General features: G+C 46.8%; 1 protein-coding gene across 1 annotated transcript in view; it reads left to right on the top strand.

Annotated features, from left to right (window-relative positions):
- pald1a (phosphatase domain containing paladin 1a) overlaps positions 1-12,915 on the top strand; it is a 69,468-nt gene that overhangs the window by 47,515 nt on the left and 9,038 nt on the right. Inside the window, exons 8-14 of the mRNA XM_046338617.1 lie at positions 1,341-1,492; positions 4,682-4,769; positions 4,860-4,964; positions 5,501-5,596; positions 7,027-7,161; positions 9,510-9,626; positions 9,794-9,973. Coding sequence (XP_046194573.1) covers positions 1,341-1,492; positions 4,682-4,769; positions 4,860-4,964; positions 5,501-5,596; positions 7,027-7,161; positions 9,510-9,626; positions 9,794-9,973 — 873 coding nt within the window. The remainder of the gene's footprint in view (positions 1-1,340; positions 1,493-4,681; positions 4,770-4,859; positions 4,965-5,500; positions 5,597-7,026; positions 7,162-9,509; positions 9,627-9,793; positions 9,974-12,915) is intronic.

Genomic DNA, 12,915 nt, shown 5'->3' on the forward strand with positions numbered 1-12,915 from the left:
TGGAACATTCTAGAACACCTGGAGATTCTCAGCCAGGTTCTGAGACAGAAGATGGGAGGTTTGACCCCACTCTCACACTGTACACTGCTGTGCCCCATCCATCACCAATAACCATAATAGTTATTCTGAATATGACATTAAGCCTCACATCTAACTTCACACCTTCATCTGTACAGGATGTGCTCTTCTTTCTTTCTTTCTTTCTTTCTTTCTTTCTTTCTTTCTTTCTTTCTAGTCTTTTTTGGAGTGACTGTTTCTCTAGTGGCAGGCAGACTGTCCAGTTCTCTGTGGTTGGAAAGTGGTTGTTTCCAGTGGTCAAACGTAGTGCTGTAGTTAGGGAATAGGTTGGTATTTGGGACAGAGTGTTAATTCCTGCTGCTGCTCTGCTCTGTCTCTGTCTGTCTGCTGAGTGTCTGTGTCTGTCGAGTGTCTGTCTGTCTGTCGAGTGTTTGTCTGTCTGTCGAGTGTCTGTCTGTCGAGTGTCTGTCTGTCTGTCGAGTGTCTGTCTGTCTGTCGAGTGTCTGTCTGTCTGTCGAGTGTCTGTCTGTCTGTCGAGTGTCTGTCTGTCTGTCGAGTGTCTGTCTGTCTGTCTATCGAGTGTCTGTCTGTCTGTCTGTCTGTCTGTCTGTCTGTCTGTCTGTCTGTCTGTCTGTCTGTCTGTCTGTCTGTCTGTCTGTCTGTCTGTCTGTCTGTCTGTCTGTCTGTCTGTCTGTCTGTCTGTCTGTCTGTCTGTCTGTCTGTCTGTCTACAGTGTTTGCTAGGTCTGTGATAGCTTCCCGATACATTTCTTCACACTTCCTGTTTCAGTGGTTGAAAGGGGCGGGGGGGGGGGGGGGGGGTCCCAGATCTGCTTGTGCTCTTGTCAACTTGATTGCATTCATCATCAAACCCTGACATGGCAATGAGTGACAAGGAGTTGGCATGGTAACACAGACTGGCTCAGGCTTGGGGTGGGGAGCTTCAGTTCAAAAACAATCTTAATCACATGGCGCCAAATGTACGTCTCATTTCTGGTAGCAGCTGCACTAGACTGCTAAACAAACAGTGGTTTTATTAATAGTTTTGGTGATAATAACAGCTGGTCGGCCGGTCTTTTTCTTTCTGACAAATGGGAATCCTCCAATAGTTTGGTCACATGGTCAGGTGGTAGACTAGAGACCAGCAACAGACAGACACTCCCAATTATTTTTCAAATGTGTGTGTTGGTTTCCAGGACAGCTAGAAACTTCAGATGAGTTGGTCAAATAAAGTTAAGGGAGATTTAAAGATTTAAAGTGCAACTTTTTCATTTGTATGTGGTATGTTTTCTAATCCCTTGTATTTGTGTTGCGTGTTTTCAGGAGAGCCCCAACCTGTCTTTGAGAAGGGACGTTTCCAGGCCTCTGCCTGCCCTGTTGTTCAGCTGTCAGGTGGGGGTAGGGCGGACCAATCTAGCCATGATCCTGGGGACCCTGGTCCTCAACCACCTGAAGACAACCCAGGAACCACCACAGTAAGACAGGACTCAACCTCTGCAACCAAACTGTACCCTTTTCTAGAGATACACTACATGGACAACAGTATGTTGACACCTGCTCGTCAAACATCTCATTCTAAAATCATAGGCATTAATATGGAGTTGGTCCCCCCTTTGCTCCACTCTACTGGGAAGGCTTTCCACTAGATGTTAGAATGTTGCTGCTATAACAGCCTCCACTCTACTGGGAAGGCTTTCCACTAGACGTTGGAATGTTGCTGCTATAACAGCCTCCACTCTTCTGGGAAGGCTTTCCACTAGATGTTGGAACATTGCTGCTATAACAGCCTCCACTCTTCTGGGAAGGCTTTCCACTAGATGTTGAAATGTTGCTGCTATAACAGCCTCCACTCTTCTGGGAAGGCTTTCCACTAGATGTTGGAACATTGCTGCTATAACAGCCTCCACTCTTCTGGGAAGGCTTTCCACTAGATGTTGGAACATTGCTGCTATAACAGCCTCCACTCTTCTGGGAAGGCTTTCCACTAGATGTTGGAACATTGCTGCTATAACAGCCTCCACTCTTCTGGGAAGGCTTTCCACTAGACGTTGGAACATTGTTGTGGGGGCATGCTTCCATTCAGCCACAACAGCATTAGTGAGGTCTGACACTGATGTTGGGTGACTAGGTCTGGCTCGCAGTCGGCGTTTCAATTCATCCCATAGGTGTTCGATGGGGTTAAGGTCAGGGCTCTGTGCAGGCCAGTCAAGTTCTTCCACACTGATCTCAACAAACAATTTCTACATGGACATCGCTTTGTGCACAGAATCGTCTAGAATGTCATTGTATGCTGTAGCATTAAGATTTCCCTTCATTGGAACGAAGGGGCCCGAAACCATGAAAAACAGCCCCAGACCATTATTCCTCCTCCTCCAAACTTTACAGTTGGCACTATGCATTCGGGCAGGTAGTGTTCTCCTGGCATCCGCCAAACAGATTTCTCCGTTGGACTGCCAGCTGATGAAGCGTGATTCATCACTCCAGAGAACGCGTTTCCCCTGCTCCAAAGTGCAATGGCGGCGAGCTTTACACCACTCCAGCTGGTCCTGTTCTCTGAGCTTGTGTGGCCTACCAGTTTGCGGCTGAGCCGTTGTTGCTCCTAGACGTTTCCACTTCACAATAACAGCACTTACAGTTGACCGGGGCAACTCTAGCAGGGAAGAAATTTGACAAACTGACTTGTTGGAAAGGTGACATCCTACGACGGTGCAACATTGAAAGTCACTGAGCTCTTCAGTACGGGTCATTCTAGTGCCCATGTTTGTATATAGAGATTACTTGGCCAAAAGTTTTGAATTTCCACAAAGTTTGCTGCTTCAGTGTCTTTAGATATTTTTTGTCATATGCTACTATGGAATACTAAAGTATAATTACAAGCATTTCATAAGTGTCAAAGGCTTTTATTGACAATTACATGAAGTTGATGCAAAGAGTCAGTATTTGCAGTGTTGACCCTTCTTTTTCAAGACCTCTGCAATCCGCCCTGCCACGCTGTCAATTAACTTCTGGGCCACATCCTGACTGATGGCAGCCCATTCTTGCATATCAATGCTTGGAGTTTGTCAGAATTTGTGGATTTTTGTTTGTCCACCCACCTCTTGAGGATTGACCACAAGTTCCCAATGGGATCAAGGTTTGGGGAGTTTCCTGGCCATAGACCCAAAATATTGATGTTTTGTTCCCCGAGCCACTTAGTTATCACTTTTGCCTTATGGCAAGGTGCTCCATCATGCTGGAAAAGGCATTTTCTTCGCCAAACTGTTCCTGGAGGGTTGGGAGTATTTGCTCTCTGAAGATGTGCTGGTACCATTCTTTATTCATGGCTGTGTTCTTAGGCAAAATTGTGAGTGAGCCCACTCCCTTGGCTGAGAAGCAACCCCACACATGAATGGTCTCAGGTTGCTTTACTGTTGGCATGACACAGGACTGATGGTAGCGCTCACAGAGATAATGACTACCCCAGTCCTCAGCAGTCCAATCCCTGTACCTTTTATTAATATCGGTCTGTCCCTGATGTTTTTCCTGGAGAAAAGTGGCTTCTTTGCTGCCCTTCTTGGCACCAGGCCATCCTCCAAAGGTCTTCGCCTCCCTGTGCGTGCAGATGCACTCACACCTGCCTGCTGCCATTCCTGAGCACGCTCTGTACTGGTGGTGCCCCGATCCCGCAGCTGAATCAACTTTAGCAGATGGTCCTGGCGCTTGCTGGACTTTCTTGGGCGCCCTGAAGCCCAAGAAAGTCTGAAGCCTTCTTCACAACAATTGAATTCTTGATGATCCAATAAATGGTTGATTTAGGTGCAATCTTACTGCCAGCAGTATCCTTGCCTGTGAAGCCCTTTTTGTGCAAAGCAATGATAACGGCACGTGTTTCCTTGCAGGTAACCATGGGTGACAGAGGAAGAACAATGATTCCAAGCACCACCCTCCTTTTGAAGCTTCCAGTCTGTTATTCAAACTCAATCAGCATGACAGAGTGATCTCCAGCCTTGTCCTCGTCAACACTCACACCTGTGTTATCGAGAGAATCACTGACATGATGTCAGCTGGTCATTTTGTGGCAGAGCTGAAATGCAATGGAAATGTTTTTTGGGGGATTCAGTTCATTTGCATGGCAAAGAGGGACTTTGCAATTCATCGGATCACTCTTCATAACATTCTGGAGTATATGCAAATTGCCATGATACAAACTGAGGCAGCAGACTTTGTGAAAATTAATATTTATGTCATTCTTAAAAGTTTTGGCCATGACTGTACACCTGTCAGCAATGGGTGTGGCTGAACTCGCCGAATCCACTCATTTGAAGGGGTGTCCCACATACTTTTGTGTATGTAGTGTATTACCGGGCTGTCATTGCATATAAGACATTGGTTACCTTTATTTTACCAGACAATTAAGAACAATCACTATGAAATTGATCCAGATTATACCCAGAGGGCAACATTTGCCTCGTGACGTGTTAATGATGTTTTCTGTTAGCAAACTGTTTTTCTGCTTGAGTTAACATCATTATTACATCACTATAACCAGATTTGCCCACTGGGCAGGCCTATATTTCAATCAAATGATGGGTTGATCAGTGTCATAATAAACCACTGGTGATGTAGTTGAACTGTAAAGAAGCGTTTTAAAGATGGCCGCCTGTCCATTTTTTTTTTTTTTTCAGAGCAGAAGAGGCAGAAGCCAAGCCCCTGTTCCAAGTCATTCAGACCCTCATCAACAGACTACCTGAAGGTCAACAGGTCATGGAAGAGGTGAGTGATGCTGAAATGTGTTAACTCGTTAGATACATTGTGATAGTTTCCCCAGCGTCTAAATCATCGACTGTCCCTTTGGTTCTTCAGGTTGACCAAGCGATCGCTCTGTGTTCAGAAATGCACAACATAAAAGAAGCGATGTATGAAAATAAGAAGAAGCTTGAAGCGATCGGAGATGATTATCAAATTCAGGTGGGTTTATGTTTCAGATTGAGCAAAACTTTATCAGTACTCTATGATGATTCTGATACAGTAATATGATGCTGCTGTGCTTAGCTAGTATGTTATGATTCTAGGGAGCTATAAGACTACTGTCTGACTCCTTGATGTCTGTCTCTCCTAGGGAGCTATAAGACTACTGTCTGACTCCTTGATGTCTGTCTCTTCTAGGGAGCTATAAGACTACTGTCTGACTCCTTGATGTCTGTCTCTTCTAGGGAGCTATAAGACTACTGTCTCCTTCATGTCTGTCTCTCCTAGGGAGCTATAAGACTACAGTCTGACTCCTTGATGTCAGTCTCTCCTAGGGAGCTATAAGACTACAGTCTGACTCCTTGATGTCAGTCTCTCCTAGGGAAGCACGACCAAAGACTACTATCTGACTCCTTGATGTCTGTCTCTCCTAGGGAAGCACGACCAAAGACTACAGTCTGACTCCTTGATGTCTGTCTCCTAGGGAAGCACGACCAAAGACTACTGTCTGACTCCTTGATGTCTGTCTCTTCTAGGGAAGCACGACCAAAGACTACTTTCTCCACAGAGCCATCCAGAGCCTGGAACGTTATTTCTACCTGATTGTGTTCAACGCGTACCTTCATGAGCAGGTATGGCGTTGTCCCAAATGGTTCCCTATTCCCTTTATAGGGCACTACTTTTTACAAGCGAGTATTATCTTTCACACATACATACAGGCCAATGTTATTTAGCATTGACTCTGCTGGTTTTCTGTCTGTCATTGTTTGTGCTTTGAGATGACAAGTGTCCTGTTTTTACCAAATACATCTCAAATACGAAGACATCTCAATCATCATTTCCTGTTTTTACCATGGCAAACAGACATCTCAATCATCATTTCCTGTTTTTACCATGGCAAACAGACATCTCAATCATCATTTCCTGTTTTTACCATGGCAAACAGACATCTCAATCTTTATTTCCTGTTTTTACCATGGAAAACAGACATCTCAATCTTTATTTCCTGTTTTTACCATGGCAAACAGACATCTCAATCTTTATTTCCTGTTTTTACCATGGCAAACAGACATCTCAATCTTTATTTCCTGTTTTTACCATGGCAAACAGACATCTCAATCATCATTTCCTGTTTTTACCATGGCAAACAGACATCTCAATCATCATTTCCTGTTTTTACCATGGCAAACAGACATCTCAATCTTTATTTCCTGTTTTTACCATGGCAAACAGACATCTCAATCTTTATTTCCTGTTTTTACCATGGCAAACAGACATCTCAATCTTTATTTCCTGTTTTTACCATGGCAAACGGACATCTCAATCTTTATTTCCTGTTTTTACCATGACAAACAGACATCTCAATCTTTATTTCCTGTTTTTACCATGGCAAACAGACATCTCAATCTTTATTTCCTGTTTTTACCATGGCAAACAGAAATCTCAATCTTTATTTCCTGTTTTTACCAAATACATCTCAATCTTTATTTCCTGTTTTTACCATGGCAAGCAGACATCTCAATCTTTATTTCCTGTTTTTACCATGGCAAGCAGACATCTCAATCTTTATTTCCTCTTTTTACCAAATACATCTCAATCTTTATTTCCTGTTTTTACCATGGCAAACAGACATCTCAATCTTTATTTCCTGTTTTTACCATGGCAAACAGACATCTCAATCTTTATTTCCTGTTTTTACCATGGCAAACAGACATCTCAATCTTTATTTCCTGTTTTTACCATGGCAAACAGACATCTCAATCTTTATTTCCTGTTTTTACCATGGCAAACAGACATCTCAATCTTTATTTCCTCTTTTTACCAAATACATCTCAATCATCATTTCCTGTTTTTACCATGGCAAACAGACATCTCAATCATCATTTCCTGTTTTTACCATGGCAAACAGACATCTCAATCATCATTTCCTGTTTTTACCATGGCAAACAGACATCTCAATCATCATTTCCTGTTTTTACCATGGCAAACAGACATCTCAATCTTTATTTCCTGTTCTTACCAAATACATCTCAATCTTTGTGTCTGTTTTGTGTTGTTGCAGTATTCTCTTGGCTTTGCGTCCAACTTCAGCCAGTGGCTGTGTGCTCACCCCTGGGTGTACCGCCTGCTGGCCTGTATGGACCTATCAGAACTCTCCGCTCCGCCTGATCTCGTCACCAAGGGAGCCCGCGTTCTGGTGAGAACCTCCCACCAAATGACATCACACCCAGTCAGACCCACTGCAGAACATGGAACCCAGTCAGACCCACTGCAGAACATCACACCCAGTCAGACCCACTGCAGAACATCACACCCAGTCAGACCCACTGCAGAACATCACACCCAGTCAGACCCACTGCAGAACATCACACCCAGTCAGACCCACTGCAGAACATGTAACCCAGTCAGACCCACTGCAGAACATCACACCCAGTCAGACCCACTGCAGAACATCACACCCAGTCAGACCCACTGCAGAACATGTAACCCAGTCAGACCCACTGCAGAACATGGAACCCAGTCAGACCCACTGCAGAACATCACACTCAGTCAGACCCACTGCAGAACATGGAACCCAGTCAGACCCACTGCAGAACATGGAACCCAGTCAGACCCACTGCAGAACATGGAACCCAGTCAGACCCATTGCAGAACATCACACTCAGTCAGACCCACTGCAGGACATCACACTCAGTCAGACCCACTGCAGAACATCACACTCAGTCAGACCCACTGCACTCAGTCAGACCCACTGCACCCAATCAGACCCACTGCAGGACATCACACTCAGTCAGACCCACTGCAGGACATCACACCCAGTCAGACCCACTGCACCCAGTCAGACCCACTGCACCCAGTCAGACCCACTGCAGGACATCACACTCAGTCAGACCCACTGCACTCAGTCAGACCCACTGCACCCAATCAGACCCACTGCAGAACATCACACCCAGTCAGACCCACTGCAGAACATCACACCCAGTCAGACCCACTGCAGAACATGTAACCCAGTCAGACCCACTGCAGAACATGGAACCCAGTCAGACCCACTGCAGAACATCACACTCAGTCAGACCCACTGCAGAACATGGAACCCAGTCAGACCCACTGCAGAACATGGAACCCAGTCAGACCCACTGCAGAACATGGAACCCAGTCAGACCCATTGCAGAACATCACACTCAGTCAGACCCACTGCAGGACATCACACTCAGTCAGACCCACTGCAGAACATGGAACCCAGTCAGACCCACTGCAGAACATGGAACCCAGTCAGACCCACTGCAGAACATGGAACCCAGTCAGACCCATTGCAGAACATCACACTCAGTCAGACCCACTGCAGGACATCACACTCAGTCAGACCCACTGCAGAACATCACACTCAGTCAGACCCACTGCACTCAGTCAGACCCACTGCACTCAGTCAGACCCACTGCACCCAATCAGACCCACTGCAGGACATCACACTCAGTCAGACCCACTGCAGGACATCACACCCAGTCAGACCCACTGCACCCAGTCAGACCCACTGCACCCAGTCAGACCCACTGCAGGACATCACACTCAGTCAGACCCACTGCACTCAGTCAGACCCACTGCACTCAGTCAGACCCACTGCACCCAATCAGACCCACTGCAGAACATGGAACCCAGTCAGACCCACTGCAGAACATCACACCCAGTCAGACCCACTGCAGAACATGTAACCCAGTCAGACCCACTGCAGAACATGGAACCCAGTCAGACCCACTGCAGAACATCACACTCAGTCAGACCCACTGCAGAACATGGAACCCAGTCAGACCCACTGCAGAACATGGAACCCAGTCAGACCCACTGCAGAACATGGAACCCAGTCAGACCCATTGCAGAACATCACACTCAGTCAGACCCACTGCAGGACATCACACTCAGTCAGACCCACTGCAGAACATGGAACCCAGTCAGACCCACTGCAGAACATGGAACCCAGTCAGACCCACTGCAGAACATGGAACCCAGTCAGACCCATTGCAGAACATCACACTCAGTCAGACCCACTGCAGGACATCACACTCAGTCAGACCCACTGCAGAACATGGAACCCAGTCAGACCCACTGCAGAACATGGAACCCAGTCAGACCCACTGCAGAACATGGAACCCAGTCAGACCCATTGCAGAACATCACACTCAGTCAGACCCATTGCAGAACATCACACTCAGTCAGACCCACTGCAGGACATCACACCCAGTCAGACCCACTGCAGGACATCACACCCAGTCAGACCCACTGCACCCAGTCAGACCCACTGCACCCAGTCAGACCCACTGCAGGACATCACACTCAGTCCATGTTTGTTTGCCCTGTGTAATGAATACATTCACTGGAAATCTATCTCATTATCTTAGTGTGTGTGTGTGTGTGTGTGTGTGTGTGTGTGTGTGTGTGTGTGTGTGTGTGTGTGTGTGTGTGTGTGTGTGTGTGTGTGTGTGTGTGTGTGTGTGTGTGTGTGTGTGTGTGTGTGTGTGTGTGTGTGTGTGTGTGTGTGTGTGTGCGCAGGTTGCTCACGAGTACCTGTCTCCAGACATCCTCAGCACAGTGAAGGAGATGAAGGTGGCCAACTTCAGAAGAGTCCCCAAGATGCCTGTCTACGGCATGTCTCAGCCTACATCAGAGGTACGATCAACACCAAGCCCGTAGCGCCTATCACATCTGGTCAAATGTCCAAAATGCTTGTTTCATCCGTTTTCTCTTTAGCAGACGTGACCTTTTGACGTCCGTCCCCAGTTGATCCTGTACGTTTTGTCTGTGAAGCTGAACTGAACGGGTTGTGTGTTCTGTAGGCGACGGGTGCGGTGTTGACCCACCTGACAGATGAGAAGAGGAAGTACAGCCACGTCCTGTGGGTCAACCTGCAGGAGGAGCTGGTTCTGGAGGGGAACGGACAGATCTTCACCCCCAGAGAGCCGTCCTGTATGGGGCAACACATCCCTGTCCCCGCCACAGACCCCACGCAGATAGAGGTACTATACACGATATTTTACAGCAGTATGTGGACAGCCCTTCACATTAGTGGATTAGGCTATTTCAGCCACACCCGTTGCTGACAGGTGTAACAAAAAAATGGAGCCCACAGTCATGCAATCTCCATAGACAAACACTGGCAGTAGAATGGCCTTACTGAAGAGCTCAGTGACCTTCAATCGCGTAAAAAATAGTTTGGCCTCGGTCGCAACATTCACTACAGAGTTCAAACCTGCCTCTGGAAGCAACATCACCACAAGAACTGTTCGTCAGGAGCTTCCTGAAATGGGTTTCCATGGATGAGCAGCCGCACACAAACCTATGATCACCATGTGCAATGCCACCTGTCAGCTGGAGTGGTGTAAAGCTCGCTGCCATTGGACTCTGGAGCAGTGGAAATGTGTTCTCTGGAGGGATGAATCACGCTTCACCATCTGGCTGTCCGACGGAAGAATCTGGGTTTGGCAGATGCTAGGAGAACACTACCTGCCTGAATGCATAGTTCCAACTTTAAAGCTTGGTGGAGTAGGAATAGTGGTTTGGGGCTCTTTTTCAGGGTTCGGGCCCCTTAGTTCCAGTGAAGGGAAATCTTAACTCTACAGCATACAATGACATTCTATACGATTCTATGCATCCCACTTTGTGGCAACAGTTTGAGGAAGGCGCTTTCCTGTTTCAACATGACAATACCCCTGAGCACAAAGCGAGATCCATACAGAAATGGTTTGTCAAGATCGGTGTGGAATAACTTGACTGGCCTGCAGAACCCTGACCTCAACCCCATCGAACACCTATGGGATGAATTGGAACGCCGACTGTGAGCCAGACCTAGTCACCCAACATCAGTGTCAGACCTCACTAATGCTGTTGTGGCTGAATGGAAGCATGCCCCCACAACAATGTTCCATCATCTAGTGGAAAGCCTTCCCAGAAGAGTGGAGGCTGTTATAGCAGCAATGTTCCATCATCTAGTGGAAAGCCTTCCCAGAAGAGTGGAGACTGTTATAGCAGCAATGTTCCAACATCTAGTGGAAAGCCTTCCCAGAAGAGTGGAGGCTGTTATAGCAGCAATGTTCCATCATCTAGTGGAAAGCCTTCCCAGAAGAGTGGAGGCTGTTATAGCAGCAATGTTCCATCATCTAGTGGAAAGCCTTCCCAGAAGAGTGGAGACTGTTATAGCAGCAATGTTCCAACATCTAGTGGAAAGCCTTCCCAGAAGAGTGGAGGCTGTTATAGCAGCAATGTTCCATCATCTAGTGGAAAGCCTTCCCAGAAGAGTGGAGGCTGTTATAGCAGCAATGTTCCATCATCTAGTGGAAAGCCTTCCCAGAAGAGTGGAGACTGTTATAGCAGCAATGTTCCAACATCTAGTGGAAAGCCTTCCCAGAAGAGTGGAGGCTGTTATAGCAGCAATGTTCCATCATCTAGTGGAAAGCCTTCCCAGAAGAGTGGAGGCTGTTATAGCAGCAATGTTCCATCATCTAGTGGAAAGCCTTCCCAGAAGAGTGGAGACTATTATAGCAGCAATGTTCCAACATCTAGTGGAAAGCCTTCCCAGAAGAGTGGAGACTGTTATAGCAGCAATGTTCCAACATCTAGTGGAAAGCCTTCCCAGAAGAGTGGAGGCTGTTATAGCAGCAATGTTCCATCATCTAGTGGAAAGCCTTCCCAGAAGAGTGGAGGCTGTTATAGCAGCAATGTTCCATCATCTAGTGGAAAGCCTTCCCAGAAGAGTGGAGACTGTTATAGCAGCAATGTTCCAACATCTAGTGGAAAGCCTTCCCAGAAGAGTGGAGGCTGTTATAGCAGCAATGTTCCAACATCTAGTGGAAAGCCTTCCCAGAAGAGTGGAGGCTGTTATAGCAGCAATGTTCCAACATCTAGTGGAAAGCCTTCCCAGAAGAGTGGAGGCTGTTATAGCAGCAATGTTCCAACATCTAGTGGAAAGCCTTCCCAGAAGAGTGGAGGCTGTTATAGCAGCAATGTTCCAACATCTAGTGGAAAGCCTTCCCAGAAGAGTGGAGGCTGTTATAGCAGCAGAGGGGGGAACAACTCCATATTAATGCCCATGATTTTGTAATGAGATGTTTGAATAGTAGGTGTACTAACACATCCATGTCCTCACCCCAGACCTCATGCACACAGAGGAACTACCTAACCCTAACCATAACCCCACACACAGAGGAACTACCTAACCCTAACCCCACACACAGAGGAACTACCTAACCCTAACCCCACACACAGAGGTACTACCTAACCCAGACCCCACACACAGAGGTACTACCTAAACCTAACCCCACACACAGAGGTACTACCTAACCCTAACCCCCAGTACATAGCGGTACTAACTAACCCTAACCCCACACACAGAGGAACTACCTAACCTTAACCCTAACCACACACACAGAGGTACTACCTAACCCTAACCCCCAGTACATAGCGGTACTAACTAACCCTAACCCCACACACAGAGGAACTACCTAACCCTAACCCCACACACAGAGGTACTAACTAACCCAGACCCCCAGTACACAGAGGTACTAACTAACCCTAACCCCACACACACAGAGGTACTAACTAACCCTAACCCCCAGTACATAAAGGTACTAACTAACCCTAACCCCACACACACAGAGGTACTAACTAACCCTAACCCCCAGTACATAGCGGTACTAACTAACCCTAACCCCCAGTACATAGAGGTACTAACTAACCCTAACCCCCAGTACATAGAGGTACTAACTAACCCTAACCCCCAGTACATAGAGGTACTAACTAACCCTAACCCCCAGTACATAGAGGTACTAACTAACCCTTAACCCACAGTACATAGAGGTACTAACTAACACTAACCCCCAGTACATAGATGTACTAAGTGACCCTAACTCCCAGTACATAGATGTACTAACTAACCATAACCCCCAGTACATAGCGGTACTAA

This window comes from Oncorhynchus gorbuscha, unplaced genomic scaffold (assembly GCF_021184085.1).
Source record: "Oncorhynchus gorbuscha isolate QuinsamMale2020 ecotype Even-year unplaced genomic scaffold, OgorEven_v1.0 Un_scaffold_2042, whole genome shotgun sequence".
Taxonomy (NCBI): Eukaryota; Metazoa; Chordata; class Actinopteri; order Salmoniformes; family Salmonidae; genus Oncorhynchus; species Oncorhynchus gorbuscha.